The 18179-nt window shown below is 36.0% G+C and overlaps 1 protein-coding gene across 5 annotated transcripts in view; it reads left to right on the top strand.

Annotated features, from left to right (window-relative positions):
• Nucleotides 1-17625, top strand: part of gria2b (glutamate receptor, ionotropic, AMPA 2b) — a 50742-nt gene extending 33117 nt beyond the window's left edge. The window contains exons 5-16 of one of the 5 annotated variants that reach the window (XM_073820865.1): nt 1108-1161; nt 1243-1401; nt 3167-3334; nt 3521-3625; nt 4135-4242; nt 4350-4556; nt 4652-5019; nt 7934-8132; nt 8314-8561; nt 9735-9849; nt 13103-13318; nt 15817-17625. In XM_073820865.1, coding sequence (XP_073676966.1) covers nt 1108-1161; nt 1243-1401; nt 3167-3334; nt 3521-3625; nt 4135-4242; nt 4350-4556; nt 4652-5019; nt 7934-8132; nt 8314-8561; nt 9735-9849; nt 13103-13318; nt 15817-15981 — 2112 coding nt within the window. In that variant the 3' untranslated portion in view covers nt 15982-17625. Of the gene's footprint in view, nt 1-1107; nt 1162-1242; nt 1402-3166; nt 3335-3520; nt 3626-4134; nt 4243-4349; nt 4557-4651; nt 5020-7933; nt 8133-8313; nt 8562-9734; nt 9850-10262; nt 10378-13102; nt 13353-15816 lie in introns of all 5 variants that reach the window. The other 4 variants (XM_073820862.1, XM_073820861.1, XM_073820864.1 and 1 more) reach the window with 4 other exon arrangements.
• Nucleotides 17626-18179: the final 554 nt, after the last annotated feature.

Below are 18179 nucleotides of genomic sequence, written 5' to 3'. Positions count from 1 at the left end.
GGCAAAAATACATTTTATGGGTCAAAATGATCGATTTTTCTTTTATGCCAAAAATCATTAGGATATTTAGATCATATTTAGGTCATGTTCTATGAAGATATTTTGCAAATTTCCTGTTGTAAATATATAAAACTTAATTTTTGGTTAGTAATATGCATTTCAAAGAACTTAATTTGGACAACTTTAAAGGTGATTTTCTCAATATTTTGATTTTTTTTTTTTTTTTTTGCAACCTCAGATTCCAGATTTTCAAATAGTTGTATCTCGGCTATATACTAACAAACCATACATCAATGGAAAGCCTATTTATTCAGCTTTTTCAGTCATGTATAAATCTCAGTTTCAAAAAATTGACCCTTATGACAGGTTTAGTGGTCCCGGGTCACAAATATTAAGCAGCACAACTATTTTCATCAGCATCAACTATTTTTATTCTTGAGCAGCAAATTGGCATATCAAAATGATTTCTGAAGGATCATGTTACACTGAACACTGGAGTAATGGCTGCTGAAAATTGAGCTTTGCCATCACAGGAATAAATTACATTTTAAAAAGAGTACTAAAATAGACAAAAGCTATTTTAAATAAATGCAGCCTTTGTGAGCATCAGAGACCCACAGACCCTACACTTTTAAACAGAAGAAACTGACAATCCAAAAGGAATTTTTGTCTTTATATAAATCACAAGTCTACATGATACTTACAAAAATAACAATTAAAGCAACTAAGTGTGCTATGAATCATTAATTAGGCTGCACAAACAGACACCATTAGCAGGCAGAAAAGTCCTCATGAGATGGGTTTTTCATTCACACTCGCTGCACCCTCTGGGAAGAGCTATTGATTTGTATTTAAGGCCTGCAGAAGTGTGTTTAACCAACCGCCAGAATCAATGCAGCTGATCTGGGCTCTATAATATAGCTTTATCTACACACACACTTGCACATACACATCACAAGTACCTTGCCAATTCAAAAAACCTTTTAGACTGCTTTTATTTCTGTCTGTATCTCTAGCTGGCATTGTGGAGCAGTACACATTTTCTTGTCATTTCTTAAATATATTTACGAAGTGTTGATTTAATGAGCTTTATTATTCTCTTTGCAGGTCATAACCATTGGCCGGCATGTGAAAGGATATCACTACATCATAGCAAACCTGGTAAATGATCTACAATGTAACACTACCAAAGAACAATATGTCTAGTGCAAAAATGCTGAGAAAACCATGTCATGTTTTCAGGGTTTTGTCGATGGAGATCTTTCAAAAATCCAATATGGTGGAGCTAATGTGTCAGGCTTTCAGATTGTGGATTTCGATGACCCCCTGGTGTCTAAATTTGACCAGCGCTGGGAAGCCCTGGAGGAAAAAGAATATCCAGGAGCAGATAACAAGATAAGGGTGAGATCTGTGTATGTGTGTGTGTGACATTCCCTTTTACTGTTTCAGACAGCTTCACTAAATATGATTAAAAGAAATGTTCAGGTAATTGCTACATGAACATAAAACCTCTTCATTTAAAAGCCTGTATAGTTCAGGCCATTTGCAGGACAAGCTTGTTAGTCATTTTCTACTCCAGATAAAATGTAGTCTCATCTGTCTTTTCGCCAATTTACGAAGACTAAGTAGGTGCTTAATTTCCTGGGACTGAAATCAAGTGTTTCATTTACACATTACCAATGAATCCTGAAAATGCGACATTTAGAATTGAGAACGCCTTTTAAAGTACAGTTCAATCCTGAATTTCAATCGAACGTACTTTGAGGTAGCAAACAAATTCAAATTCATGGAATTCATGTACCTCTGTAATTCTTTCCAGAGACAGCTTTACCAAATAAATGTTGGTCTATCATTCCCATATGTGTGTGTTAAGGGGGTAGTTCACCCAAAAAAATATAAATTCTTTCATTAATTACTTACCCTCATGTTGTTCCAAACCCATAAGACCTTTGTTCATCTTCACACACAAATTAAGATATTTGTTAATACCCAAGAGCTTTCTGACCCTGCATAGACAATAATGCAACTGACATGTTTATGGCCCAGCAAGGTTGTAAGGACATCAATTCAATGTGACATCAGTAGTTTAACCTTAATTTTATGCATGCACTGTGGTACTCTCGTAAATGTGCATTAAATACTGACATGGAAGAGAATAATTCAACTTTATTGTTGAATAAAGATATCATTTTTGTTTTCTTGTAGCTTCAGAACAATAAGATTGAACCACTGATGACACATGGACTATTTTAACAATGTCCTTACTATCTTTCTGGGCCTTAATTGTGTCAGTTGTATTGCTGTCTATGCAGGTTCAGAAAGCTCTCGGATTTCATAAGAAATATCTTAATTAAACGAAGATAAACGTTTGGTACAACATGTGGGTGTGTAATTAGTGACAGAACTGCAATTTTTGGTGAACTATCCCTTTAATGTATTGATATCAATTATGTTTAACTTTTTATAAATTAGTGACAATAATTCTCGACCACACATTACATCTAGAATTGCTATAGTCTACCTGATCTCATGAAGAAAACGTATCTGCAGGACCTTATTTGCAAGTACTTATCACTACAGTTTCCAACAGAAATAAACACTAGAGGCAGTAAAAAGGCAAGCACTTGTACTCGTTTTTGTACACAGTTATGATTACAGCTCCATATGTTTTGCTTTCCAAACATAAGCTTGCTCGGCAGCTCAGGCGGCACGGAATTGGACCTAAGATGTGAAATCCTTGGGTACAAATCCTGTAAAAAACATAACTCATGATAAAAGAGTTGAAAGAGGAAAGATCGAAAAAACAAGCTAAAACGGCATGCTTGTGACTGCGTTTTTACATCCCATTCGCTTTTGTTCATACTATCGGGTAGGTTTAGGTATAGTGCAGATGGTGTGTTATTTTAAAACGTCACAGAGCATTATAGTTATTAGCACCACTTAATGGATGTTTCAAGTCAGAAATGCTGTGACGCATACAAAACCAACGTCACATAAAATGTACCATATGTATGTTCATCTGTTAAGGGGAAAAAACCAAACACTCTTTTAGCGCCACTCAGTGGATATTTCACATTGAAGATGTCACAAGATCAGGTGGCCTAATTAAGTACAAGTATTTTTATGATTTTAACTAATTCCTCACTATCTCTTTCTCTTTATCCAGTACACTTCAGCATTGACATACGACGCAGTTCAGGTGATGACTGAGGCCTTCCGTTACCTGCACAAACAGCGAATTGACATCTCCCGTAGAGCTAACAATGGAGACTGCCTGGCCAATCCTGCTGTACCATGGGCACAAGGGGTGGAGATAGAGCGTGCCCTAAAACAGGTGACTAGTCATTTTGCCAACCTGCTCATGAACACAACCAACTATATATAGTTTTATTGTCTATATTGGGTTTGCAATATAAAATCTTTGTTTAAAGAGCCTACTTTCAGAGGCCTTTATTTGAAAAAGAAAACAAACAATCCCTCAAAAATGATTTTCTTTTTTTGTCATATCATTTTCATGCAGGTCAGAGTTGATGGTCTCACTGGTAACATTCAGTTTGATCAATACGGAAAGAGGGTGAATTACAGCGTCAATGTCATGGAACTGAAAAGCAATGGACCAGTAAAGGTAAGGCTTGGTTCTAAGCAAACTGTATGGAAAGATAAGCATCATTTAGCATTTATGACCCTGGACCACAAAACCAGTCTTAAGAAGCACGGGTATATTTGTAGAAATAGCCAAAAATACTTTGTATGGGTCAAAATGATCGTTTTTTTCTTTTATGCCAAAAATCATTAGGATATTAAGCAAAGATTATGTTCCATGAAGATATTTTGTAAATTTTCTACCGTAAATATATCACAACTTTTGATTAGTTATATGCATTGCTAAAAACTTAATTTGGACAACTTTTCATTTTTTCTCAGTATTTCGATTTTTTTTTGTATTTCGACCAAATATTATCCTATTCTAACAAACCACACATCAGTGCATCAATGAAAAGCTTATTCATTCAGCTTTCAGATGATGTATGAATCTCAATTTAAAGAAAATGGACCCTTATGGTTTTGTGGTACAGGGTCACATTTCACATCATGAGCATTACAAGTTACTCACAAATGCTTCTCTTTTTTCAGATTGGCTATTGGAATGAAGTTGATAAGATGGTTGTGACAAAGTCTGATCTCTTCCCAAACGATACAATGGGGCTGGAAAACAAGACTGTGATCGTCACCACTATTCTAGTAGGTCTCAGCTGTGGTTTTCCATACTATTATCCTGTATTGTTGAAATATGTGCTCTGTAGTAAAGCACAGCTCCTTGACAAGGTGTTCCCTGCTGTCCTTTTCAGGAAGCGCCGTATGTAATGCTAAAGAAGAATGCTGACCTTTTTGTGGATAATGAAAGATATGAGGGGTACTGTGTGGACCTGGCAGCTGAAATAGCAAAACACTGTGGATTTAAATATCAGCTGAAAATAGTAGGAGATGGCAAATATGGAGCCAGAGATGCAGAGACGAAGATCTGGAATGGAATGGTTGGAGAATTGGTTTATGGGGTAAGAAAGTTGGGCGTAATTGATAATAGTTTCTGTTTAACTATTACCATCAACATTTCCTATGAGAAATACATTTTGAATCTCTTTCATTTTAGAAAGCTGACATAGCAGTGGCTCCCCTGACTATCACTTTAGTCAGAGAAGAAGTCATCGACTTCTCAAAGCCATTCATGAGTTTGGGCATCTCCATCATGATCAAGAAGCCTCAGAAATCCAAGCCTGGTGTTTTCTCATTCCTGGACCCTCTGGCCTACGAGATCTGGATGTGTATCGTGTTTGCCTACATCGGTGTAAGCGTGGTGCTTTTCCTGGTCAGTCGTTTTAGTCCATACGAATGGCACACAGAGGAATATGAGGATGGCCAGATACAGACCAACGAATCAACCAATGAGTTTGGGATTTTCAACAGCCTTTGGTTCTCTCTTGGAGCTTTTATGAGACAGGGCTGTGACATTTCACCAAGGTTTGTTCTTGATATTTCTTGGTCTTTTTGCCCATGCTGAAATGAATAACTATACTACACTCAAACAAACCTCGCATAAAAAATTACATATTTAGATGATCGTTATTTATTGTGCATGATAGACTCATCTAAGCAGGCGAAGCAAATTTAGCCCAGCAGCTATTTTCACAAATACCTTAAAATCATTAGTGAAGCATCTGTTCAGACTTTACGTTGACTTCAAAGTCCTTAGTCACCAACTCATAAATATCTTTTCTGTAGGGATGTAACAGAGCACCTCGAGCCGGCTGAAAATCGATACAAATAAGTGACGATTTAGTGTATCTCGGAGGGGAACTGACTGTCTTTAGAAAAGTTTAGATGGTATTATCTTTTAATCTTGCCTCTGTATAACGCATATTAAAATAGCCTTATTAAAGTCTTAATGAAATCAAAATTGAATTTTTTGTGTGTTTTCGGTACAGTGAATGGCTTGTAGTACACTATATAGAGGATAGGGAACAATTCAGACAGTGTAAATATATTTCCATTTCGGGTGAAGTCTGCTCTGGTCCAGAAACACGATAGCATAGAGCGGATTATAAACGCAAATTGACGCAGACCACAAAACATATTAGACCCATTTGAATTTTACACAGAATGCAATATTTAATAGCAATATGGATGAGATTGTGGCTGCAATACGATGTCAAATGCAGCTTTACCGAGCTCAGTGGCTTTAGCCCAAGCTGTGATATAAACAAAATGCTATTGGCTAAAAAAAGGGGACTGGACTGCTTGATAAATCCCGCCCTGTCTTCCTGTTTCGGTCGAAATTACATCAACACAGAAAAATGCTGCAGGTTTCAAAGCACTTCAGTGGACCTTTTAAGTAGTGTTCATAAGCACAACACTGCTTTGTTTACAACAGTAACCAAGAAGCACTATATTGCCGCTGTTCCATAAGCACCACCTGCTGTCAGAGAGTGAATTTGCATTGATATTCAGCTCATATACTGCTTTTGTTTCATTCAGATGTGTTTTATGTAGTATAGTTTCACAAAACTAAAATAAGAAATTATAAGGCGATTGTCAAACGCATTTTGTCAGTTAATCCAGTTCTGTAATCAGTAGAGCACGTGCTTTCAGGTGGAGCAGCATTTACTACACAGAGCCCGACTTCACTGACAAGCTACGCAATATCACGTTCATTATCACATACGATTTAATCACACGATAATAAAATCGAAGCTATTGTTTTGCGATAATGGCAGGTGTTTGCATAGCTTCTCAGTGAATGCTCAGTGTAGTAAATGCTGCTACATCTGAAAGCATGTGAAAATACCACATTAAATAACACGTTTTTACTCCAAACTCACTTCATAACGTCAGTCGAGTGTTTGAAATAAATCCTTCTGTAAGCTGATGTGGCTTCTTACATAGAGTGAGGCAACATATTTCATAGTATTCTAAGCAGTGCTTAATCGTGATTGCAATTTCAATTAGATTTATCGCGCAGCCCTGCTTTGACTTAATTTAAATCAAAAACTATTCATGCTGCATATGTGCAGCATCTTTGTTTGGATTTTTTATTAACATAGAGGGCTTGACTAGCCTGGAAAAATCCAGACCCTAATCCATTAAGATTAAGGGTCTGGCATCGAGCAATGAAAAGGGCCTAACTCGAGGGGCGGCACCAAGCGTGCATTTGAAACTCTCGCTGCACGCAATTGGATAACGCCACGACCAATCATAACAATACACGGTGTGGCGTATCTAGAGCGACGGTGAACATACAAGAGTGGATTTCAATGTTATGACATAAACAATGTGACAAGATTAATAACTATTAATGACGACAGATCGTCCTGTTCAGGTTAGGCTACTGTACAACTATTGAATAGTTCAGTTTTTCGTTACAGTAAGTTTACCAAGTGACTCTTACCATTTGTAAATGAGATGGACCTCATCCACCACAATCCCGATCAGGTTGGCCCGGTATACCTTGTTCAATAACATTTATCGCCACTTCTTTTTTAACAGCCAGGACTCGGGACTGCTGAATGCTATCTGGCATTGCCCGCTTCGGATCTGTTCCTCTTCGTATGCTTAACTATCAGCGGAGCTAACTGATAGATTAAACTCTTGCCGTATCCAGTCGGCAAAACAGCAAAAACGTCCTTCTTGCAAAGGAATGATTCGAGCGCGGTTTTCTGTCTCTCTTTTATATGAAAAGCCAAGTCTAACTCGTTCATCGTAGCGGCCAAAGCCGTTTCAAACAACTGGTGTTCATCTGTAGCCATCTTTCAATGTTAATGATTCCGGACGTCGCAGCGCTGTCGTCATCGGCTTAGCTCGCCTCTGGCCCGCCTACATCAGATACACCGATTTGATTGGTTCCCAGAACTGCTTACGTATTGCAGTAACATGCATCATTGCTCGATGCCAGAGTGTCTTGCAGAGACAATTCAAATTGTGCTCTCGCAAGACCTCTGGATTTCCAAGGTAGGGCTTGACTGTAATTTAAAGAAAAACCTTAGTTTGTTTATATGAAGAGATTTATTTAATTTGTATTTATTTATTTGATATAGGATTTGTTTTAAAATAAAATAAAGTTTTTGTTTTTTGACATTTCAGTTTCACAAAGAAATGTGCAGCATAAAAGAACATCTTTGTCTTATAATTTGTCTTAAATCTCATTTAAAAAAAAAGTTGTGACAAAATCGTATTGTGAAATCAGTATCGTAAATCATATCGCATCGTGAGTTGAGTGAATTGTTACATCCCTACTTTGAGTTAATACAAGACTTCACAGTTGTGTTGCTTGTCAGATTTACATTGAAAATATTTCGCTTTTATTGAAGTTTATTAGCAGAAAATGAGATTTTGATCATGCTGTCAAGTCTAATGATTCCCATTGGACATTTTTCATCAGGTCTCTTTCTGGCCGCATAGTTGGTGGAGTCTGGTGGTTTTTCACCCTGATCATAATTTCATCCTATACGGCTAACTTGGCTGCCTTCCTAACAGTGGAGAGGATGGTGTCTCCAATCGAAAGTGCGGAGGACTTAGCAAAGCAAACAGAGATTGCTTACGGAACTTTAGATTCTGGCTCAACAAAAGAGTTTTTTAGGGTAAGAGTCTTTTTTCTCTCTGTAATCCTTAATCCATAGGTCTACTTTTTCTTTAATTTTGCATTTGCATAAATCCCAGGCTGAATTGCTGATTGTAGTTACAGTAAACTGAAAATACCTTAACTGCTGTTAGAGATTTTAAAGAGTTTCTATTAATTCAAACATCGTTTTTCTTTTCCAGCGTTCCAAAATTGCTCTTTTCGACAAAATGTGGACATACATGAAAAGCGCAGAGCCCTCTGTGTTTGTTAAGACGACAGCAGAAGGTGTTATGCGGGTGAGGAAGTCCAAGGGGAAGTATGCATACCTCCTGGAGTCCACCATGAACGAGTACATCGAGCAGCGCAAACCCTGTGACACTATGAAGGTCGGAGGGAACCTGGACTCCAAAGGCTACGGCATCGCCACCCCCAAAGGATCCTCATTAAGGTGGGTGGAATAGTATAACAATGTGTCCAATGTTGTTATAGTATCCCACCTACCCTGATGTAGCTGTGCTCATGTGTCCTGGTTTGTATAAAAGAGATAGCTGTGGTAGCCGGATACATTAGAGCCAAAAAAAAAATTGATAAAAAAAAAAAATCTATTTAAAAAAAAAAATACGAAAAGTATTTATCATGCAGATTTTTTTGCATATTGAAAAAAATACCAAATTATTTATTAGATTTATATTTTTTAATATTTACATTAATGATATATTTAAAGCTTATTTTATATACATTATATATTTAAATGCCGCTTTACATTTTACAGATATACATTATATTAGATGCTTTAAATTCAAGTTTAACAAAAGCTAATTTATAGATTTATATATTTGAGATTGTCTTTTTCAAAAGTTGTCTTGTTTTTTGTCTTTTGAATGTTTCAAGGTTCTGCCTAATATCCTCTCCTATCATGTCTCTCATTTTTCTATATTCATTAATTATTGCTGTCTTTGCTTATTTGTAATAATGTGATTTCTGAAATGTTTTTTACCAAACCCTTGCAGTACACATTTTTCATTAAAGAACATTAACAAAGATGTGCTTTGAAACCAATTTGGCCGACCAAACAAAATTTAGCCATATTCATGTCATAGGTGGCACTGCTTGGGTTTACCAATGTTAATGCATTTATTATGCTGATATCTGAATGAGATGTATTTTATATTGCTATCTCTCAGCCTTATTAGAGACAGTCTTCATTTAGTGGGATTCAGTTTCTCCTCCTCCTGTGAACAGAAACCAGTAGATTTAGGAGCTGGGTGGGTGGGCCTTAGGAGAAGATTGAATTATGTATGATGAAGATATAACCAATTTTTATTGCTGTTCTGCTGTCCTTCTTCTAGTAATGTTACTTGCAGGCCACTGCTATTAGTTATGGATGTGAGTACTGCGTTAAACTATTCTATTCACGGCACTCTGAGCCACTTTCTTCAGTTAAACTCAGCTAATTTATATATAGCAGCTTCATTTTTTGAAAGGGAGGAGATATCTTGATTTTTTCTTATATGTTAAAATGCTGAAAAAGAGGAAAGCAGTCATCAGGTTTGAAAGAGGACCATTGACAATTGCTAAGTTGGCTCACCCTGTCTTACAAGTTATGTTTTATCGTTTCAAGAAATGCGGTTAACCTCGCAGTACTAAAACTGAATGAACAAGGCCTGTTGGACAAATTGAAAAACAAATGGTGGTACGACAAGGGAGAGTGCGGCAGCGGGGGAGGTGATTCCAAGGTCAGCCCCAGAGAGCAAAGTGATGGGTAACTCAATGCAACACTCAAGTAAGCAGCAAAACAGCACAGGATCCAAGTCCAAAGGCCGACATTTTCCACAACACTGACAGGTTAAGCATTGTTAACCATTGTTAGAGGACACACACATAAACAAAACCACCAGAAACTCTCTGATTGGTCATCGTGTGCGAGCACACATCGCTGTTGCCCTTGCTGCTTACTTCAGGCGATACGTTAATGCACATTTGGCTCTGCAAAACTTGCATTTGCTTAGGCCAAATGGCGCATCAACGTCATAATCGCTACGGCAATAAAGAAAAGAGGAGAGAAAAGGTGATCTCTAAGAGAAAGTGTGATGTAATAATAACATAAAATAACATTGATAATGTTATTTATGTTATTTCCCACGTGAAGAACGCCAGTAAACCTTGCAGTATTGAAACTCAGTGAGCAAGGCACCTTAGACAAGCTGAAAAACAAATGGTGGTACGATAAAGGTGAATGTGGAGCCAAGGACTCTGGAAGTAAGGTTAGTCGCTGCAGGTTCTATGTGATCAAGCACACTTTTGATTAGTGGGAATAACCCATATTTAAACAATAATGACTGAAAAAAGTAATCATTAAAAAAAAAGAAAAAAATTAGTCAGACAATGCACAGACAAGCATGAGATGCCTTGGTGAGATTCTATGACTAATGCCTGCAGAGCTACTAATATCTGGTACCATCCACTGATGATTAAAAAGTAATGCATGCCACTTCAGTCATACGCACTTTTTGTAATATCTGTAACACAACCAGTGGTCTCCTTCCAGCTTCTCAAATCTGAGAATCACAGATCCTGCTATTACTTGCAGGCCTGAGCTGTGCCAAGTTTAGAATAGCAGTTCTCAGACATTCATATCCAGCACATACAACGAAAGACTTCAAATTGTTCAAGTATGAACATGATTTCTCTCAGGTCATTTGTAGGACCATCTACAAGGGTGTCCAAGATTCTTAAATGTCCTTGTGTTCATTGTGTGTTAAGCTGTTTGGTTGTGTTTTGTCAATTGTCGTATTGGTGTTGGTGTGCCTTGTTTTGGTGCTTACTGAAATATCGTTATGTACAGTATGTGAAACCTGATACATCATGCTTTGCCATGTTTGCACTTTTAGAATATAAGAAAAATGGGTATACAAAACAAAACTCTTTGCAACGTAGCATAGGTTGTTTTTAAAGCAATAGAATCAAAGTGCAACCTCAACTTCAGGGTCATATCCACCATAGGCAATATTCAGATTAGTGGTTGATCAATTTAGGTGTATTTACTGGAAGCCCATTTTCACTACTAACTAAAAAATGAAAAAGGTAACTGCAATTTTTTTTACCTCACAATTGTGAGTTTACATCTCGCAATTCTGACATTTTTTTCTCAGAATTGAGTGATGCAAACTTGGAGTTGTGAGTTATAAAGTCAGTATTGAGTGATATAAACCTGCAATTGTGAGAAAAAAAAAACTGAATTGCAAAGTTTAAAGTTGTAATTCTGAGAAATAAAGTCAGAATTGCAAGATATAAACTCACAATTCTGGCTTTTTTTCTCAAAATTACAAGTTCATGTCTAGCAATTGTGTCTTTTCCTCAGAATTTTAAATCTAGCACTCAATAGCGAGTTAAGTCAGAATTGTGAAATATAAACTAACAATTATGAGAATATATCAGTCTTTTCCCCCGGCAGAATTGGACTTTATAACTTGCAATTGTGTTTTTTGTTTTACAATTTTACAAAAAAGTAAAGAAAAATGTTCGAACTGCGGGTTTATTTCACAATTCTGATTTTATAACTTGCAATTGCGAGTTTATATCTTACAGTTCTAAGAAAAATAGTCAGATTCGCAAGATAAAAACTCACAATTGTGAGAAAAGTCAGAATTGCTAGATACAATCTCGTATTTGCAAGAAAAAAGTCAGAACTGCGAGTTTATATCTCAATTCTGATTTTTAACTCGCAATTGTGAGTTTATATCTCACAGTTCTGAGAAAAAAAGCCAGATTAGCAAGATATAAACAGTTGTGACAAAAAAGTCAGAATTGCGAGATTCAAACTCGCATTTGTAAGAAACAAAGTCAGAACTGCAAGTTCATATCTCGTAACTCTGTTTTATAATTTGCAATTGCGAGTTTATATCAAATTCAGAATTGCAAATTTATATTATGCAATTCAATGAATGAATGATTGAAAAAGTCAGAACTGTGAAATAAAAATGACCTTCTTTTATTTTTATTCAGTAGTAGAAACGGGCCTCCATAGTATTTAGTACTACATTTTTCTTATAATTGTAATTTTGGAACCCCAATTTATTGCTACTATTGGACAAACTTTTTTCGGGTAACCTAAAAATGTGGTAACAGGTTTTATTCAAGTCAAACATATTTAGCTTGACTGAATCGACCTAACTGCATATGGTTACACATACAAATTTCAACAAAATGCTTTTTTAAAGGTGGTTAAATTGTTAATCAAACAATGAAATAATCCCAGGATCCTTAAGGTATTTGAAAGAATTGTTCATTTTCACAGAAGTAAGCTTTATATCTGTCTATGTGTTGTGTGTTTTATGCGTGGTCATTTTGTGCACAGTACAGTACACTAATATTTCGAAAAGAATATCTAAATGACAGCCCCTGTCGCCCAAAGACTTTTCTGTAGATGTGTATTTGTGTGTTAAACTCCTGCCTTTTACCCACAATGCCTGTCATCTGCTTCCTTGTGTCTAATGCTATGCCTTCCATCCAGATGCCTCTCTTGAGCATCCCTTTAAATGGTCCTGTAGGCTTTCTTACACGAGTGTAATTCATATCACAGCTAAGCATAGCACATTAACCCCTGCTATAACTGTGAATTCAACAAAGAAATAATATTTACTACAGCCATTAGCATGCAGGACTGTAAGAGCTGTGATTTTAAACCACAATGTTGGGTTTTGTATATAATTTTCAAGCCAATGCTAAAGGCTTTAGTAAATCCATCCCATTCAAGCAGAATTGTTGAATGCCCCCATTGCATTGCTTCAAGGGCACATTAACCGGCAGCGCATTCTACTTAGTACAATTATTGTTTTAGCATTACTGTCCTGAGCTGTGCATTTGTATCCACATAGACGTAAAACTGCCACTTAAATATATTGTTATTTATGCATACAGTGTGAATGCTTATTACTGAGATCCTGTACTTTCCCTGACCGCTGACCCGTGTCTCGTATGCATTTACAGGAGAAGACCAGCGCTCTCAGCCTGAGCAATGTGGCTGGGGTCTTCTACATCCTAGTGGGCGGCTTGGGCTTGGCCATGCTGGTGGCCCTGGTCGAGTTCTGTTACAAGTCCCGAGCCGAGGCCAAGCGCATGAAGGTGGCAAAGAATGCACAGAATATTAATCCCACTTCCTCGCAGAATTCACAGAATTTTGCCACTTATAAGGAAGGGTACAACGTATATGGGATCGAAAGTGTAAAAATTTAAGGGGGTAGGATACGCGGCCGTCATTCTAGTCTGTCCTCGTGCACGCTTCTTTTGGCTTTCATCTGTTCCATTCCCTGAATGTTCTATTGAATGAGGAGATTTGGACCGTAAGCTTGATCGTATGTACTGGTGTTCCTAGTGGAAAAAAAAACTTCCTTTCTCTCAGCCCACTGCACATATATTAGAGAGAAAAGTTTTTTGTACATCTCGTGTGATTTGTTTCGTCAACCTCACATTGTCATGTATGACTGTTGTTGAATCACCCATCCCTATGGAAGCTTATTTGCACCACAGACTAAATTACGAGTTTATTGCAGAATTGTGAGATACAAGCTTAGAATTGCAAGAAAAAAAGTCATAATTGCAACATTTTAAGACCCAGTTGAAGAAAAGTCAAAAACTGTGAGATTATAATCTTGCAATTATAAGAAAAAAAAGAAAAGAATTGCAACATGTAATGTTGCAGAATGACAAATTTAGAACTAGCAAATTTGAGATATAAACTTAAGATGTTAAGAACTAGTGAAAGAATAGTCCAAATTTAGAAAAAAAAAAAAAAAATTTAAATTACAAGATAAAAACAGCCCTAAGAAAAAAAAGGTCAGAATTATTAGAAAACAACTCGGAAGTGTGAGATATAAACTCATAGGCCCGGTTTCACAGACAGGGCTTAGCCTAAACCAGGATTAGGTCATAGTTCAATTAGGACATTTAAGTAATTTTTATAAACATGCTTAGAAAAAAACATTACTGGTGTGCTTCTTGAGACAAAACAAAGGCACTGATATATTTTAAGATCAATCAGTGCAATTTTCTTTCAGTTGAAACAGCTCAGACTTACATTTTAGTCTAGGACTAGGCTTAAGCCTTGTCTGTGAAACCGGGGGATAATGTCATATGAGAACGAAAAACCTCATAATTGCAAGATGTTAAGACCTGGTGAAAGAAACTGTGAAGGCAAAACTGTGAGAATATAAACTTGCAATTTGTAAAGATACAAACTGAGAATTATAAGTTTATAACATGCCAATTTCAGAACTGTAGAATTACATGAAAAATGTCAGATTTGCAAGATGTTAAGACTTAGTAAAAGAAAAGTCCAAACTGTAAGAAATAAACTTGAAATTACAAGAAAAAATAGCGAGACTTAGAATTGCAAGAAGAAAGTCAGAATTGTGAGATGTTAAGACCTAGTGAAATAAAAGTCTGAACTGAGAATAAATTACAATCTATTACAAGGGGGGGAAAACAAATCAAGATGTAAACTCAGAATTATAAACTTATATAATAAGTTATAACTTATATATAGTTATAACTTATAACTTAAAATTACAAGATATAAGCTTGTGAAGAAAAAAAGTCAGAATTGTGATATATAAACTCAAGAAAATTAGATGTTTAGATGCAAGATGTTAAGACCTAGTGGAAGAAAAGTCCAAACTGTGAGAATATAAATTTGCATTTACAAGAAAAATAATAATAATTGTGAGATGTAAACAAGTTTATAACTTGTAAATCTGATATATGAACTCAGAATTTCAAGAAAAAAATAGCGAGATACAAACTGAGAATTATAAGTTTATAACATGCCAATTTGAGAACTGTAAACTCAGAATTACACAAAAAATGTCAGAATTGCAAGATGTTAAGACTTAGTAAAAGAAAAGTCCAAACTGTGAGAAATAAACTTGAAATTACAAGAAAAAATAGCGAGACAAACTCAGAGTTACAAGTTTATAACTTACAAATTTGAGATGATATAAACTTAGAATTGCAAGAAGAAAGTCAGAATTGTGAGATGTTAAGACCTAGTGAAATAAAAGTCTGAACTGAGGATAAATTGCAATCTATTACAAGGGGGGGGGAAACAATTCAAGATATAAACTCAGAAAACTTACAATTGTGGCAAAAAAGTCAGAATTAGATGATGTAAAATCTAAAAGCAGATGTAAAATCTAAATTACAGAAAAAAAGAATTGTTAGATGTAATCTTAGAATTACAAGTTTATAACTTGTAAATTTGATATATAAACTCAGAATTACAAAAAAGTCAGAATTGCAAGATGTTTGGCCCTAGATGGAAGAAAAGTCCAAACTGTGAGAATATAAATGTGCAATTACCAGAAAAAAAAAAAGAATTGTGAGATGTAAACTTAGAATTACAAAAAAAAGTCAGAACTGTGAGAAAAAAAGCATTTTTATTTTATATGACCGAAACAAGCTTCCAAAACAATCTCCCTCATTTCCTGCTTGCGATATTATTTTCTAAATGGTGTTTGCCTGTAACTTTGCTCCTCATTTTTGATGTTCTCCCATCACATCCAACTCACGTCTGCATTTTCAACATTTTAAAAATAAGCTTGAAGCTCATTTGCGGGATACTGTCTAACTGTCCTTCGTCTCTCTGTTTGGTGTGTGCGTGCGTGAATGTTTGTTTCTTCGTTCGCGTTTGTGCGCGTGTGTTCCAGGTGACCTTTTCAGACGCTATGAGGAGCAAAGCGAGACTGTCTATTACTGGGAGTACTGGCGAGAATGGACGTGTGATGAGTCCTGAGTTCCCCAAAGCAGTACATGCGGTGCCCTTTGTTAGACCTGGTGTGGGAATGAACGTCAGTCTGACTGATCTCTCCTGATGGATAAGAACCTGCCGAGTGCCTTACACAATGGTTTTCAATAGAGCGCGTTCTATTCTCTTTCCTGTCGCTCTCTCCCCCTATCTCTCGCCTGAATGGAGGACGGAGGCCTCGTTTTGATGTCACAGAGACATAATCCTTCCTTGGCCCTTTATAACAAAAGACGCACTCTTCTATTGGAAATACGCCGACCGACACAAAGACACTCGCTTAGCGAGCCGACGACATCTACCCCCTGTAACGGATATTTTTGACGACAAACTTGAAGCTCTTCGCGGGAAAGAGAGAAGTTAATAAAGTCTGTCTGTTTTCGTAGCTGACGCCGTTCTGATGTCTATTTCGGCTCAAGCACACTTTACCATTGTCTGCTTCAGGATGTGAAATGTCTTTTTATTAATAAAACCAACAAAAAAATCTCTATGAAAAACTATTTTTATGTATTTTCACAGAAATGGCTTTTAAATAAACCTGCTTACATACCAGTTAATTCAAGCTGTAAATCATAATCTCGACATACTTTTAAGAGCTTAGCTACTAGTTTCACATTTTAATGCCAAATATGTTGCTTATCTTGTAATTTATTAGTCCTCTCTTCTGATATATCCATTAACATTTTGGTGTTAATATGAAATATCTAGCAATGCTTGACATTTGAAATCTGTTTGAAAAGTGGGTGCCGCAGTTACGTTCTCTTACTTTCATCAACTTGTTTGGTTTCGAGGATCTGTTTGTATTTTTTTTTTTTTCTTTGTTTATCAAGAAAATCAGGGTAGCGGTTATTATATTAAAAAAAAGATAAAGTGTTTACAATATGAACATAAAAAAGGAAAATGTTTAAAAAAAAAGTACCTATTGTATTATTGCATATGTTTTGCTGTGAAATGAATAGAAGCATACACGTCAACAAAATGCTCTGTTAAAAATGCCAAATAATTAAGTGTGCCAAAATTATTGATAAATATAGTCATATATTAATCTGTCATCAATGTGAATGTAGTCAATACATTCTGTAAGTTTTGTTACTAAATGTACAGTTGGATGGTATACACAGTGATTTATCAAGGGTTTTCATTTAAATTTGTTTTTTTGTTTTGTTTTTACTTTATAGCAATTTTCAAATTCAGACCACAATATGGCTTTTACATTTTCACTCTGCATCTTTAATTTGTATTCCAAGCATCATTTACAGGCCAAAACATCTATGCTTAATATTCAGTATTTAGGAAACCTACCACGAGAGAACAATTTGTTTGATAATGATAATAGTTCACAGTTTATTATATCGCAGGTACTATGACTATTTCCTATAAAAGCAATTGCAACTGTAACGGTTAACACTTATATTGCAATAAGCCAAGATTAAAAAACAAAGATGTCCCTAAAAGTGAGAGTACATTTGTAAACTCACAAAATGTTCACAGTTATGTACATTTTTGTATGATTTTTGTTCTTCTTTCTCTCCTCAGTCTTTCATACTAGACTGGGAGACTGGTTAAGACGTTTGGTTTTGTCATTATATACTTAATATTAGTTGAACAAGGCCATGTAATTTTAAGAACCGCTCTCTCTACCATTTTGTAAATGAATGTGTGCCAACTTGTTTATTTTTTGGGATCCTTTCTAAATAAAAGCTGACTAATAGTCTCATGTTTCGATTGCAGTTTTCAATGACCAACCAGAAAGTATGTCTGAGCAGGAAGCATCAAAATATACTCTGCAGGAGTTTGAGGTTGCACAGCTTCATCCAGACGCCATTTTACAGAATTTCAAGTCATCTGAGAAATATGTGCTAATCATTTTGATCTTTTTGAAGTAAAAAGCAATTTTAGCATGATTCTTTAAAGCGTTTCCAGTAATCACTGACAAAATGACTCAATCAAACACACAATCAACGATTTCATTCCAAATAGATAATTCATGAAGTGATTTCCACTCATTCCTCATTGTGTTGGGCTGGATTGGAATGTGTCTGCTAGCTGATAGGAAGTGAGAGGAACAGAGAGGTGTTTTTGATCATAAATAATCACGCTGTGACGTCTCTGCATTGGTGTTAATGAATGTCACACATTTTGAAATGACAGATACCCTCCCTTGCTCTTCCTACATAATCCCCCCTTTGCATCTTTGCAGCCCATATGGTGCCCAACACTTCTGGAGACATCCATTTATCTAACATCTAGTCTCGAAATATTAAAGGC

The sequence above is a fragment of the Garra rufa genome, chromosome 16, assembly GCF_049309525.1.
Source record: "Garra rufa chromosome 16, GarRuf1.0, whole genome shotgun sequence".
In the NCBI taxonomy this organism is placed as follows: domain Eukaryota; kingdom Metazoa; phylum Chordata; class Actinopteri; order Cypriniformes; family Cyprinidae; genus Garra; species Garra rufa.
This window is presented reverse-complemented; position numbering and strand designations above follow the sequence as displayed.